Source organism: Polistes dominula, unplaced genomic scaffold (assembly GCF_049000335.1).
Source record: "Polistes dominula isolate Pdom_NZ unplaced genomic scaffold, Pdom_raw_medaka contig_28, whole genome shotgun sequence".
Taxonomy (NCBI): Eukaryota; Metazoa; Arthropoda; class Insecta; order Hymenoptera; family Vespidae; genus Polistes; species Polistes dominula.
The window spans coordinates 424,265-439,330 of NW_028300879.1; the positions used below are offsets into that span (position 1 = coordinate 424,265).

At 30.8% G+C, this 15,066-nt stretch overlaps 2 protein-coding genes and 1 long non-coding RNA gene across 11 annotated transcripts; 1 reads left to right on the top strand and 2 right to left on the bottom strand.

Moving 5' to 3' along the window:
* Nucleotides 1-120: 120 nt before the first annotated feature.
* Ids (iduronate 2-sulfatase) lies at nt 121-3,151 on the bottom strand. Of its 3 annotated transcripts, XM_089174546.1 has the most exons (11): nt 2,602-3,151; nt 2,347-2,524; nt 2,145-2,275; nt 1,884-2,055; nt 1,641-1,790; nt 1,428-1,565; nt 1,253-1,353; nt 897-1,050; nt 643-815; nt 443-569; nt 121-319 (listed from the first exon to the last, which is right to left on the bottom strand). In XM_089174546.1, exons 1-11 carry the CDS (start codon nt 2,788-2,790, stop codon nt 222-224), a joined length of 1,611 nt encoding a protein of 536 aa, XP_089030672.1. In that variant the 5' UTR covers nt 2,791-3,151; the 3' UTR covers nt 121-221. The 3 variants fall into 3 exon arrangements, with proteins under 3 accessions (XP_089030672.1, XP_015180494.2, XP_015180495.2); XM_015325008.2 differs by having other exon boundaries at nt 121-569; nt 2,602-3,143; XM_015325009.2 differs by having other exon boundaries at nt 121-569; nt 2,605-3,138.
* A 1,191-nt stretch (nt 3,152-4,342) lies between these two features.
* Nucleotides 4,343-4,866, bottom strand: LOC149033602 (uncharacterized). The gene is made up of 2 exons (XR_016176574.1): nt 4,739-4,866; nt 4,343-4,591 (listed from the first exon to the last, which is right to left on the bottom strand). It is a non-coding gene; the product is annotated as an uncharacterized LOC149033602 (long non-coding RNA).
* Nucleotides 4,867-5,212: 346 nt separating this feature from the next.
* LOC107068542 (uncharacterized) lies at nt 5,213-14,756 on the top strand. 7 transcript variants are annotated; one of them, XM_015325049.2, is made up of 12 exons: nt 6,592-6,750; nt 6,905-7,031; nt 7,327-7,748; nt 8,000-8,233; nt 8,303-8,503; nt 8,588-8,998; nt 9,372-9,839; nt 10,525-10,812; nt 11,059-11,517; nt 11,615-11,751; nt 11,909-12,027; nt 12,104-14,756. In XM_015325049.2, exons 3-12 carry the CDS (start codon nt 7,377-7,379, stop codon nt 14,173-14,175), a joined length of 4,761 nt encoding a protein of 1,586 aa, XP_015180535.2. In that variant the 5' UTR covers nt 6,592-6,750; nt 6,905-7,031; nt 7,327-7,376; the 3' UTR covers nt 14,176-14,756. The 7 variants fall into 7 exon arrangements, with proteins under 7 accessions (XP_015180533.2, XP_089028517.1, XP_089028510.1 ...); XM_015325047.2 differs by lacking the exons at nt 6,592-6,750; nt 6,905-7,031 and adding an exon at nt 5,213-5,519; XM_089172396.1 differs by lacking the exons at nt 6,592-6,750; nt 6,905-7,031 and adding an exon at nt 5,217-5,519 and having other exon boundaries at nt 9,372-9,500.
* Nucleotides 14,757-15,066: the final 310 nt, after the last annotated feature.

The window sequence follows — 15,066 nt, forward strand, 5'->3', positions numbered from 1 at the left end:
ACAACACGTTACATTAAAAAATTATCGTTTTACGTATTTCATTGAAGTATTGTACTAGATATAATTCTATTAGATTATGTTTACTTTATGAAATATACACAAGTATATGTGTTATATTTATTCTAATTTCTATTTAATGCAAAGTAAGAAAAAAAAGTCATTATTTTTGAATCTTTTCCTTCAAATATTTTAGAAGAATATATTAAAAATTATTTGTTTTTTTATTGTCTGTAATAATAATCCGGCAAGGCTTTTCTCCAACCATTTTTAAGCAAAGTTCTTAATTCAATTTTTGTTCTTACAAAGTTTGGAGCTGTCGCTAAATTGAAATACTCTGCTGAATCATCATTGTGATTATATAATTCTTCGCTAATTATTATATTCCAATCGACCGTTTTGTTTTTGAATATAAATGGTATCCAAGCAGTATATCTGTACTCACGTGATTTCAAACTGTATCCCATTATAGTTATTTCTTTCAAACATGGCTCATCACTGTTGGGATGTAATGTAGGTTCTATCCCTGGTCTTGGATATTGACTGAATGCTGCTTTTTTCCATGATATTATCTAAGATTATAAATAAAATTATAATAAAACTATCATTTATGAATAACTCTCTCATAATACAATCGATCCTTACTTTGTTATCCAAAACAGCTCTGATAAGTGGTAAAAGACTAACTCCTTCCGTGCACACCGATGATTCTTTTTTATTATTGTTATATCTGTTTTCTATATTGGAACAAATTGGTATTGGAATTCTTGCTAATTCAGCAATTGTAGGAAATATATCAACCAGTTCTACAATGGCATCTATCAAAAAAATAACAATTTGTTTAAAATTTCTAATACTTTTTATTAATATTATTTCAATAAAGTATTTCTCTAAATTACCTGTTTTCGTGTAAATATTTTTATATTGTAAAAATGTATCTCCTTTTTCTTTAGTTAAAGAATTCTTTAAATTTGTCTGTGTATATCCTTCATATGGAAATATAAATTTACCAGCAGTATTAACGTCATTTTCAGTCAAATTTTCTTTGGTTTTCTTAAATAAATATAATGTTCTAATGACAAATTTATAAACATAATAAGAAAAATAAGATGATAACAATATAAACAATTGAAATGTATAATGATACCGACAGATCGATATAATAATTGATAAACGCCGCTGATAATATTATCGATTGTGATAAACGTAAAAAAAATGTTGATATATAAACAAAATACACATCAAAATTACATACCTTAAATGTCATATAAGGTATCGATATTATTAAAGGTACGTGCACTGAAACGTCAAAGTTACTGTATTTGCCCCATTCTGCATGCTCTCCTAAAGACCAGCCTGTATAATTAAAAGAACTTATTATAGAGTATTTTAAATTTGCATTTAATAATACAGTTTAACATTTTGTTTACCATGATCAGATGTTAATATAATCACAGTTTTTTGCAGAATTTTAGAAATATGCAATTGATAAATAAGTTTACCAATAATGTCATCGATATAAGATACAGCTCCATAATATGATTGTATTATCAGTTTGGCAAAATTTTCTAAGTATAATCAAAAATAGATGTTTGTCATTTTAATTAATATATTTAAGAAAGAGAAAACAATTTATATTATACCTGGTATTTTTTCCCATGGAAATTTAAGACGTAACTTTTGTACATCTTTTCTTTTGCGAAGATCTATCCATGGATTATATGAAACGCTATCAGTATTATTTGGCCAAGCATATGGCTTAGGAACATCAAACTTTTCTAGTGGATGATATTCTATAAATGAATTTAATATTATTTATTAATCTGATATATAAAATTTCATATTAAAATCATCTTTTGAATACATTTTACAAATATATTTTTTACTTAGATATTTTTTAGGATATTTTAAAGGAATATGTGGTTTTTGAAAGCCAACAGCTAAAAAAAATGGCTTAGCATCATTTTTATGTATGTTTAAGTATCTCTTAGCTTTTTTCAATATTTCTATGTCTGGCAATGTTTGATTTGGCATGAATTTTATATCCACTGGGCAAACCTAAAAAGAATACACATTGAAGTATTATAAATAAAAATCGTTAAATAATGACATTTAATTTATAGATCAAATTTATATATGGTATTTACAAGATTTTCTGCAGAAAGTGAGTTTTTGGTAATTTTACACACAGGTGCATTCTTATAACGATTTGTATAAGGATGAAAAGGTTTTTCGCTCCAAGAATAAGGACTATCATCAGAATAGTTAGAACTTATACCTACAAATATTATGATTAAACATAGAAATTTGTATAATAAGCTTTCAACAACAGAAACTTAATAATTTTACCTGGATGAAATATTTTCCCTATTGACATAGTATTGTATCCATTATTTTTTAAATGTTCTGGTAACGTTGTAAAATTACCAACTGTATCTCTCCAATAATTATAAAAATCATACAACTGTAATGTATCCGGTCTTCTACTTGTCAATATTGAATTTCTACTGGGTGCACATAAAGCTTGCTAAAATTAAATACAATCATTTAATATAACACAAATTGAAGAATACTCATTTTGACGAGAAAATATTTCATCCTGACCACCTGTGCGTAAGTCTGAGAGAAAATTATGCCTTGTTTTGCTAAGCGATCTATATTTGGTGTATGTGAATTGTGATCCCCGTAACATCCCAAAGTTGTTCTTAAATCATCTACTATTATTAAAAGAAAATTCGGCTTTGCAACGCTGCTACATGATAACGTAATCAACCAAAATAAATAGAACAACATTGATAATATTATTTATTCAAATATATAAGATTTTAGTTGTATATATTAATTATTTGTTTTCTACTTTGAATGATACGATGTTAAATAGTCTTATTTTTAAATATTTCATGTATATAGTAGATTCACGTAATTGCAAATATGCACAAAATTGTATTTAAACAAACTTTTCAAAAAGAAAATTCATTTCTTTTGTGCATTTTCTTTTGAAATATTTGAAATATTCATATAACTTTTATTTATTTCATTTTTAATAATAGAAGTATCTATTTTAATTGATGTAATTAATAATTATTTACAACTTCATTGATACAATCAATTATATCAATACAATTATCGATCGAGTTAAATCGTTCACAATATCAAAGAGTAGAGAAGTACACAGAAGCTCACAAGTCCACTTTTTTCCTAACCAGATTCATCTTAGTTAGTACCTTGACCACCAGTTGTCAATAATAGATACTTATGCGATGACAGAACAATACTATCAAAAAACGGTACACTATTAAAAAATACTGTGTCCTTTATTTCATATTCATCGCATAAGTACCTACTATCGTCCATTGGTAGTCAAGGTACTAATTAAGATGAATCTTGTTAAGAAAAAAGTGGACTTATGAGCTTCCATGTACTTCTCTCTATTCTTTGATAATATACTTTTAATTTAATTTTTACTGTTAATTTTGCTAATAATATTTGTAGTCGATAATGTAGAAAATTACATGATTGATAAATTCTTAAAATATATTTAAATACTTAAACCACTTTTATTTTTATATGAAATAATATTAAATTTATAAATATTGAATTAATTATAATTAAAAAAATATAATCATTTTGCAAAATTAATAATACTAATTGTTAATTAATTTAAATTGTAAACAAATTTTATTTATTATTTGTTGTATGATAAACACCTGTAACGAGAAATAACTGCGTCATGATGATTTTTCGATAAATTATTTTTTTCTAATCTCTTACAGATGTATTTATTTATTTACATATTTAACGGACATAACTGCTGACATATGTGCAAATAATTAAATAATGTGAATAAATAATGAAATACTTATAATGTGTCTTTTTACGAAATTATAAAGCAAATATTCTGTTTCTTCCAATAATTAAGAAAAAACTAATTATAATGATAGATTCAAATAATATTTTTATGATTACCTATTATTTCAAGAACAGTGGAATAAAGTAGTTATTATTAAAATATTCGATAGTATATTATTCCAAATAATCTAGTTAATTGTTTTATTTAATTTGTGATAAATTCACAAGGTTGATATTCAATGCGATGTAAGGAAAGAACAATATATTTATATATAACGTAAAAGATTTTTAAGCGAAAAATGAAATAATAAAAAAATCAAAATAAGCAAATCGTCACACCTTTCTTTTTAACCCTTTTCTCTCTCTCTCTCTCTCTCTCTCTCTCTATTTCTTTCTCTACCACCATTTCGTGTTTATGAAACTTCCTTTCCACTTCTTTGGACGCAACGAGCTTAATTGCAAGATAATGAATAAAAGGGACGATTTCTAAGTAGTATAAAATAATAATATATATATATATTAATTTTTGTAAAACATAATTCTTATAAAGTTGAGGATAATAATTTATCAGGTATATAGGTGGCAGTCTATAATGGCGATGTAAACAGGAGCCATCGAACGCTCAGCAGAAGCAAAAGGAACACGGTCCCGGTTATAGAAACCAGAAAGAAGAATTGCAGATGGCGCCTGGTTTGCCACGCTTACAATATTGTGCCATCAGCATCTACGAGCGAGTCGATTCGTTCTGCAAGAAAAGTTCTTGTTTTTAGAAGAACATTTTAAACACTTGTTATTATTTCTTTAATCACTCAAGTATTCATTGAATTTAATGTAGATTTATTATACACAAAAATAATATTCGTTATTATATCTTAAAAAAAGATAAACATACAAAAATAATATGCATGTAAACCTATATTAAATTGCCTTATAATGTTAAATAGTACACCTCTCCACAGTATGGAGTAACTTAACCTATTAATTTAGCTTTTTATTAAATTAGTATTAAAGATATCTATATAAACATACTGTTTAATAAATTTTAAAAGTAAACGAAAATAAAAACAAAGAATAAAATGTTAATAAAAAAGAAGTAATAGTTATTAGGAGTAGTTTGAGAGAGTGTGTGTATATAATTGGACTAAATATATATATATATATATATATTGTCGGTACCATCGAAATCTTGCGAAGAAGAGGTTAAGGGGGACAGAAAGAGAGAGCGAGGTATAAGAGTAGGGGTGGAAAAGAGAGGGAGGAGTGTGAGAGAGTGTAAGAGAGATAGAGGGAGAGAGAAAAAGAGAGAGAGTGAGAGAAGAGGAGGGCGGAAAAGATAGAGAGAGAGAAGGGATCCTACGAAGGCACGATACGTCAGCTCGAGCGAGCAGAGTATCGAGTCTTTCGCCGTCGTATATGCACGCTGGTATACGTAATTTTGCGAAGACACGATTTCGAAGAGGCTGTTGTTAATTCAGCAGAGGTCTCATCTAGTCTCTCAACATCGGTCAACATCGGTTCAGATCGGTCAACCGGCCGAACCAAACAAGCTATTTTCATTTGGCCGATATAATCGTATGTCGTACTCGTAGCCGTCGATCACCATATCGTTGTAGCTGGAACTGTCACTTGATTGGAAGGAAACTTACTCGAAACAACGACGGAGGCGCCGAAAGGTTTGTCTTTCAACTAGCAAATAACACTAATATCTCCAATGCCAGATCCCTATTTTATTAAATCATTTTATTGTTTAATTACATCTGTTCGTTTATCCATCCTTCATATTTGTTACACCTTCGATATTTGTCCTTTTAAAACTATCCTCTACCTAACATGGACTCCTTCCTTCCTTCCTTCCTTCCTTCCTACCTTCCTACCTTCCTTCTTTTCTTCCTTCCTTCCGTTTGATTCATCGAAGATCATCTCTGTCACCGGAAGTCAATGGATGTGTTACTACCTCGCGTATATTGACGGAAGTTCTATTCGCCATTTTATTTAAAGGCTCGTATCTTTTTTTTTATTTAACATATTTATGCATTAATCGCTAGTGCGTATCGAGGAAAAGTCGACGCGTCGATAAACGTATTTTTTATTTTTATTATATACAATCGACTCTATTATAGTTAGATCGTTTAATCGATAAATTCGCATTTAGGTTCTTTTGTTTTATATAAAGTTTTAGACTACGGTGGATCTAGAGAAAAAGTAAACGTTTACTCTATCGAGCGTTTTGATGCCATCAGAAATATTTTTATATATATCTATGCGTTTAAAGTTTGATGGCCATCTTAATGACAATACCAAATATTTATACTTTTCTAACAAGAGACGAGTTCGTCAACGACAGAAATTAATTAACATTGATATTAAATAATTGATTTTTATCTTATATTTTTGATCAAGTAAAACAATATTATATTCAATAACTATTTTGTATTTACTTATTTATTTATTTACAAAAGTTTTTAGTCATGACTTTGTATACAACACCTATTTATTTTTTTGCTAAACGAATATTATATACAATGAATTTATCGACGAATAATAAAACAATATCGGTACAATATTGTTGAGGTATACAAAAACATATGTATGTTATTAGAATTACCTTTCAATAGGAGTCTTAATAGATTTACTCGCGTCTATGAAAAGAGAATAAAATGTTCTTTTTTATGTCGATGATTCCTTACGTATAAATTGAATTTGCGATACGTCTGACAGAGTAAATTCCGTTATGATTCATGATACAATTGACCTAGGGGAATAAATAAAACGATAATAAGTAATAGTAGAAAGAAAAAGAAGAAGATTTCTAACCGTGACAAGATAATACAGACGCAGTTGTATATACGAATAATATATAAAATGGCGTACGTGGGACTAACGCTAATGATGTATATCCTGCGTGTAAGTCGTCTCTTCGTATTCGTAAATATTTCCTTATTTTAAAAAATACATAATATTATCAAAAAATTCTTCATTAATCTTCGAGTTTAAACATAATCAATTAAAAGTGATATTGGAATAAATAATTGGTCATAATTTAACATTACAATCGTAGTTAGTCGTATCTTAATATTGAGCCAGATTGTTGACGAGCCAAGAAAAAAAAATGGCGGCTCATTGGGTTCGATATATTTTACCGGTACTTCCGGAATTGACACCTACGATACATCATCAATAAAAACGTGAGAATCAATGATTTGGTAATAAATATTATTTTATCGAAAATATATTTTATGATTTTAAAGATATTATTTAAATATTTATCGTTAAGTACAAGTTTGTGATTTTATGAATAGTCAAATAATTTCAATGAATAGACCGATACTTAATTGAATATTTTGGTATCTCTTCTCGTTTAATACTTGTTAGAGATGTGGATCTAAGGTGAATTATAACTCCGTGATAATCCTTGTTTATTAGTCATTTTTAATAAACCTTGGCGAAGTGAATCGAATAAATGAATGTTTGTTTCGATAGATAAAAGGAAACGTCGACGTGTATATGGGAGCAAAAGAAATTCCTTGAAGATGTCAGGAAGACCGCCTCGTTTGCGGGCACTTCGACCTCGACCACAGCAGCAGCAGCAGCAGCAACAGCAGCAGCAGCAGCAGCAAGTTAAAACGGATGTAACGCAAAAGATGATTACCGATTTGGAAGATAATGAAGCGGAAAGTGAAACGAAAAATGATCCTGTTAATAATCAACTCAAGGAAGATAAGGAAATCGGAGAATCTTATAATAACGATGATCACCAGATGGAAAATCAAAATGTTAATGGCAAAGATTTTTCTACCTTGGAATTGTTTAACATGAATGACATCAATGAAGAAGAATCCTTGAAGGATCAATCAGACGTTAATGTTTATTTGGAACAAGTGAAAAAGGAACATCAACAAATGGTAAGCACAAATAAATGGCAATTAATGAATATTTGTAGAATATATGAATCTTAAATGCTTTGCTTTCAAGTGTTTAGATTCTTCGTTGAGTCTTCATTATTTTATTATATTATAGTAAATTTTGAATGATTTTATCGTAATTATTGAAACAAACAACAAAATCTTTGCATTGACACGCCCATACTTGCTTATTGACATGAAGTTTTATGTATTTAATATTATTAATATCCTTGTTTTATGAAACTCTAAAGAACAAAAGCGTTCATGATACAAGTGAAAATCAATGTCCTATGTGCCCTTATGATGCACTATCTTCACGTGATCTGGAAACTCATCAACGAGTACATCATTTAAAACGAAAATTCTTTCGTTGTGCTAAGTGCTCTTATGTTACGCATGTGCGAGCACGTTATACAAAGCATGTCAAATATCACTCCATGCCAATGATCAAGTGCGATGCCTGTGATTTTAGAACACCATATAAGGTTTGTTTTTTATAATATGTACTACAATAAGCATTAAGAATAATCATCAAATAAATGTGTACGTTTTAGTGGAACTTGGATCGACATACACGTAATCATGGTGGCGGAGGAACTTTTCAATGTAGAGCATGTAATTTTACCGCTGATATTCGACAAAGTTTAACGGTGCATGAGACCAACCATCATGAGCCTCCAGTAGGTCAATCCAGTCGCAGAAGCAATATGCCATTTGAACGTAAACCACGCAATAGTCCAAAACGTTACAATCAGGTAAAAATTGTTCTAATTATTCTAATTTCTTTATATCTTTATAAATAGACTATAAATATTTATAAGTATGAATACTTTCCTTAGGTTGGTGCAAGTGATTTTCGGGAACCTATCAGTGCGACTGGAAATACTACAGCTATTAATCTTGGGGAATCTTTCAATACCGATCAATCAATTGACGATAAGAAAAGTGTACTTGCAGGTGCGGATTGCATACCTTTAAAATGTGAAGAGAAAGCTTGTCAGTTTGTAACATCTTGGGATTCTGAAATGCAACGTCACTTGGCAGAATGTCATGCGCCAATTGCCTTGAACAAATCAAGAAAACCACTGCCAATGTTAATTCCATTAAATCCACTTAACAATAAATCTAATACTGTATTAAATAGTAATACATCAACAACATTGTTAAAAGTTCCACGCGTTAGAGTGAGACCTGAACTTGCCCAAATTGCAAGAGATACCGAAATGGCTAAATTGTATGGGAATAAAGAGGTTGGTAATTTAAATTACTTGTTAACACATTGTTGATCGGCAATTTTTTAAAGAATTTATCTCATGTCACCGGCTATTACTTCGTAATTGAATTGAAAAGTAAAACAATATAAGTAATTCTTGATAAATTTCATTTATTATTAGACTTTGAATATTTCTTTTTCATATGATAAACAGTATAACACAATAGTACAAAACAGCTTCTACTATTGTAAATATTTATTTTCGTTGCGTTTTCCTTTTAAATAGTGTGATGTGAAAAAAATACATCACGAGTTAACTCGTGACCGATCAGCAATGTGTTAAATAATTACTTGCATACACGCGGATGTAAATTATCTTACTATAACGTTTTGTTATTTGTTATATATAGATAAACTCTAAGAAGAATGTTAATAGCATAGTAAATGCATTTGAAAGAAAAAATGCCTCCTTTTTTGATAAACTTAAAGAGAAATTATCATCATCAGTGGCCATGAACAAAGGGATGCCAGAGGTAGCTGTAAGTAACATGATCGATCTGAAATGTTGGTGTACATTTAAAGCTAGTAGCATGGAAGAACTGGCTTCTCACAAACAAACACACCACACTGCTCTCAGTGTATCTGTGGGCATGTCACGTTGTCCTAAGTGCAGGAGACGTTGCAAGAGTACAACTGATCTCGAAATACACATGCAGTATTGTCAGCAAACGAGCAGCGAGTCACCGGTTGATAGTAGTTTTGAGAAGGTTACTGAGCGCTCGGAACTTCGCATGACTGCATACAGTAGTGAATATACGTTTCCTTCTCATTTGGAATGGGACACCAGTCTTGGAGGGCACAATTCTTCTGGATCTTCGGTATGGCGTAGATGTAGTTTTCACAAAATAAACTTTTACACGAAACTCATAAGATCTGCTTACATCATTTACATTATCTTTTGTAAGATATTTTTTATAAGGTCAAGTATAAAAGCTTTAATGTCAGTAGAATCATATTATAAGCTTATATTTTTAATAATATACTTATGTATAAATATGTATGTATATATCTATATATACATATAAATATATAAATATATATATATATGTATATGTGTTTTATAAAACATGCTGCTGCTGATTAAAAGCTAATATGCTTTAAATCCCTGCATCTAGTTGTAGAAAAGTCAATTTGCCAAAGACAGAGGTACACTGGAGAGGGTATGCCAATTTGACAAATTTATTACATTATGTGTCTTATTTTGGAATATTATTGGATTTTTACATTCTTTTTTATTTTCGTTACAAAAACAAATTAAATTTAATATAAATTAATGGAAGTTGAGTACGTTATTAGATTCAAATACATTTTCATCTTCATAAAATATCAATGTTCACATGTGCTATGTGTTTGCTCTTAATAATAATAATAATAATAATCAAAATAAAAATAAAAGAAAAAATAGAAACTTCTTTTCTGCTTCTTTTCATCTGTGTATAATAAACAAAATAATGAACAATAATATTCTTTGCTATAGTCAAGAAGTACAATATCTTCTGTTAGGTCGAGGGAACTTCTGCGCATCCAAATGGACGACGAGTATTCAAGTGTCCTCATTGCCCATTTTGGGCATCAACTGCAAGTCGTTTTCATGTGCACATAGTTGGTCATTTAAATAGGAAACCGTTCGAGTGTTCTCTCTGCGCATATCGTTCTAATTGGAGATGGGATATTACAAAGCATATTAAGCTTAAAGCAGCTAAAGATCCGGTGCATTTGACTGCTAGAGTACTTATGACTGATGAAACAGGTCGACGAAATTATTCGAAATATAACAAATACCTTGCACAGGTAAAAGTTATTGTTTCATATACAGACTTATGAATTTTGCCTTTATTTATGTTAAAATAAGTGGCAAAAATAATTCACAAATATACGTATAAATGCAGATATACAAGAATTTATGAATTTGCTATGTCAAAAAACAATGTAAATATAATCAGTATTGCAGATTTTATATTTATATGCTAATTATATTGTTAAACGTATTCAGCTTGAGTGAAATTAATTGATAAATTATCGAATTTGTTAATTCAGGTTGAGCAACAAGTATGGGATGATCAAAATATGGAGGAAAGAAGTATAGAAGAAGTAAACTTAAGTGAACCTCCAACCAAGGTGTTAATTTTAAGTAATAAAGATTACTCGCAGACCGCTGAAATTCCTTCTTCCATTGATTCTAAGTTAATAACAAATGATGACAATTGCAATGAAAACATCATATCTTTAAGACATCCGCCTCCGTTAAAAGTTGCCGTTAAAAATCGTGGACAATCTTTGCTTAAAAATAATACCACTAATGTACACAATTCAAGTATATCTATCTCGACTTCTACGACCTCACCAACAAATACTACAACAATAACTATGGACGATAGTAAGCGTACTATGTGGAAATGTAAGAAATGTAATTACAAAGATTCTAATAAGGATACAGTTCTGTTGCACGTAAAATCTCATTATGAAGCCATTGATCAAAATGCCAATGAAGAAAGAGTAAGCATAATTCAGAGTATCTTTTTATATAATTAAAAATAGTATTAAATTACATATAAGAATGTTTATTTATTTAAAATATGTCGTTTATCAATAGAACATCTACGGCTGTGGAGATTGTCCATTTTCTGCGGCAGATACAGTATCTTTATCAATGCATAGAGTGCATCATCGTCCAAATAATACTGCAATATTTAAATGTTATCTTTGCCCATATTACGTTAATACAAAAGCGTAAGTAATTTAATCTATTATAAATTTAATGACTTATACAGGGTTCAGCTAAAGATGACACCCTGTGTCTAAATGAATATATTATTTGGTTGGATCCTTTATTTTGAATTTGAGCTTGAACTTGTCTACTTAAATTATAATATTTGTATGTAATTAGTGAGTTATTGGATCATGCAAGACTTCATGGGGAGGAATTAGCAGTTGTACATCAACAGAATATGGATTTTCGCATGCCTGTTTTAAAATCCAAGTTACAGAATATAAATTCTGAAGATGGTACGTTGTCTTATCATTTAATTGCACTTCGAATTAGTAACAAATGAAATTTCATAAAAACATTTTAATATCGTAGGTGATAACAATATAAAGAAAGAAACTACCATAGAACAAAATATTCCTACTACGTCAAAAAACAATGGAACATCTTTATCGAGCGTACCATCGACAAGTTCGAATAGAAAAAATCCTGTTCTTTTGGACACCCGTCACCTTCCCGAAGCACCATTAGTGTGGGTAACAAGACCAGACGGTACCTTAGTTAAAATGTTAAAATGTCGATACTGTCCATATGTGACTTCCCGTCGTGCGGAAGTTTGCGATCATGAGATGATGCACGTTGATTATCCAAGTCAAGATCCCTTCTTTACCTGTGATAATTGCAGTTACACTAGTGCGCATAGAGAAGTAATGAACGCCCATGTGGATATGCATTCGGGTTCTTTAGGTATTGTTCACTGCCTTGTCGATCAAGCGCGATCGGATTCACAACAGCTTAATGATTTGTTGGCATTACTAAATCTTACACATATGCCAGCCTTGGGAGCTGAACCGGATCTGCGTGATCTGAGATTAGTATATTGTTGTGGTAAATGTCCAGCACGATTTCTCTGTGAAAAAGAATTGAGAATACATCTGCGTTATCATATGACCGAGTTAGCTTACATGTGCCAGTGGTGTTCGTATGCAGCACGCCAGCCAGCTCACCTTGTTGCTCATCAGAAAGCACACTCTACAGAATATCAAGAACGTACTAAATATTTGTTGACTTTGCACGGCTATTCTCAAAGATTTCCACCTCCTCCAACTGCATGTGTCGAAGCCAGCGATCAAGAATTCAACGACACGTCTAATAACGTCGCATGGATCGTAATTAAAGTATCTGATGATTCATCCTATTCAACGAATTCTTCTTCTTTTACGGGGACGTCTGGTCAACGATCCAGCAATCAAGTGTTCACCTGTGCTAAGTGTCCAGCACGATATTTCAAATTAGATGCTTTAGAATATCACATGACTTTGCATGGATCTAACAATCGTTACAAATGTTCTGAATGCGATTACTCGTCGAAAACATTGCAAAATTTAACAAAACATCAAGTGGTACATCGAAGGCATAACGAAACCAATGGCATGGCCTCATCTAACTCTTCCACCTCGACATCTCCACCTGATCCTCAATTCGGTGTATTTATGCGTGGTAATCCTAATTTCGTTTATCCAGGTTATTTACGTAACGGTAGATTAAAGGAAAAACGTTACAAATGTCATAAGTGTCCGTCAGCGTTTGAAAAACGTGAACAGTATAGAGTACACTTGACATTGCATGGCGCTAAGCAACGATATCGGTGTGATACTTGTGATTACTCCGTCAAATATTATGCAAATTATATTCAACATCTAAAGAAACATCAGGCTAATGCTGAGGCACAAGCATCTAGACGACGATTAGAGGATGACACTATATCGGTTGACAGCGATGGTATCACTGATCTTTCCGTGTCGAACTTTCGTTCTGGTAAAACAATTGGATCTGGTACAACAGCGGCATCCGTTACGACAATTTCTATGTCAACCATAAATACAATAGCCGGTAGCGGTGGTATAACTTCTATTTCGACTCCATTGAATTCCATGCATGTTTCCAATCAAGACAAACAGGCATTGATATTGATGCAGAAGAAAGGAATGTTATCGTCATCGAATGAAATTGATACCGAAATAATTCGTTGCCAGAATTGTCCGTTTTCGACAACCGATAAGGAAGTCATGGATGCTCACAAAAGACGTCACGGGATTGAACGGATGACACCATCCTGTCCACATTGCGATTATATTCCTCGAAGGGATGAAAACGTGGGCGAACATATCAGATTACATTTTACCCGACTATACAAGCCTGAATCTTATCTCATCATAGAGTTGCTCACTTTAACGATGAGAAAGGTTGCTGTTAACGGGAAAGAAGATCAGAAAAAGAATAATGTGGAATTACTTTTTAAAGAGTGTCCTGATGGAAGATTCTTTCCTCTAACAGACGGAAATTCTGGCTCGTTTAACGTCAATGCGTCTCATATTAATAATTGTAAGGAGAAAGTTATAGTAGATCCAAATACGGGAGAGACCAAGCAACGCTTTTTTGTTTAAATTATTTACATGTAAAATATGAAAGAAATGCCATTGTGCCATCTAATTGAACGGTATCTTAAAACATACGTAATTATACGGTATTTATTTCAAATTTCGTATATCTTCTTATAAGGAGACGAAGAAGAAGAAGAAGAAAAAGAATATAAACCATTTAGCCATATCAAGTATGATCTAAATGATGTAAAAAGCACCTTTACGTCTATTTTAAGTAACCCCTTATGCATAAATGTGTATTAGAATTTGGTTGCAATAGAGGCATAAATCTTGTAGTTTTAGACATCATAGTGATTTTAATACTTATTTTCTTTTTCTATTTTATAACAGAATATTAAAGTGATATGTTCTTTTATTATAAGCTGATTTGTAAAGTTAATTGTATCTATAGAATAAGATAATAATAATTGTTATCAATAAAAGACCAATAAACGCTCCATCACCTTTGTAAATATAACAACGACAATTATGAGCTTTAAAATTATGCTAAGAATATACTTGCTAATAAATCATGAACTTCGATGTAAAAATACGTAAACTTTTGTTCTACTTCGTTAGCAAAATAAAATATTGTTTTCTTTTTATTTTTTATATATTATTTACAATGCTTAAGCCTCGAATATTTATGTTTTATTTAACATTCGCTTTATAGATTTATAAAGAATACAGAAGTACATTCTGCAATTCGACCTATCTACTCTAATTTTGAATTTAGCCACCAGATAGCGTATTCAAGTGCTAGAGATCCTAGTATATTTCTTTTTATCCGATATTGATACATTATTATTTTATCTACAGATGTGTCTATAGTAACAACTGTCACTATAAGATGGCATCGTTGCCTTGGAATGGTACAACAGGAAATGTTGTTATCATAAATAATTTGAATTTCAA

What these genes read in the sequence shown, in the direction of transcription:
- LOC107068542 (XM_015325047.2), top strand. Translation starts at nt 7,377, where the DNA reads ATGTCAGGAAGACCGCCTCGTTTGCGGGCACTTCGACCTCGACCACAG. An exon ending in ATAACAAATACCTTGCACAG is followed by an intron (nt 10,813 to 11,058) that starts GTAAAAGTTATT and finishes TTGTTAATTCAG; the next exon opens with GTTGAGCAACAAGTATGGGA. An exon ending in GAATATAAATTCTGAAGATG is followed by an intron (nt 12,028 to 12,103) that starts GTACGTTGTCTT and finishes TTAATATCGTAG; the next exon opens with GTGATAACAATATAAAGAAA.
- Ids (XM_015325008.2), bottom strand. Translation starts at nt 2,790, where the DNA reads ATGTTGTTCTATTTATTTTGGTTGATTACGTTATCATGTAGCAGCGTT. An exon ending in TATATTAACATCTGATCATG is followed by an intron (nt 1,354 to 1,427) that starts GTAAACAAAATG and finishes TTAATTATACAG; the next exon opens with GCTGGTCTTTAGGAGAGCAT. An exon ending in AAATATTTACACGAAAACAG is followed by an intron (nt 816 to 896) that starts GTAATTTAGAGA and finishes TTTTTTTGATAG; the next exon opens with ATGCCATTGTAGAACTGGTT.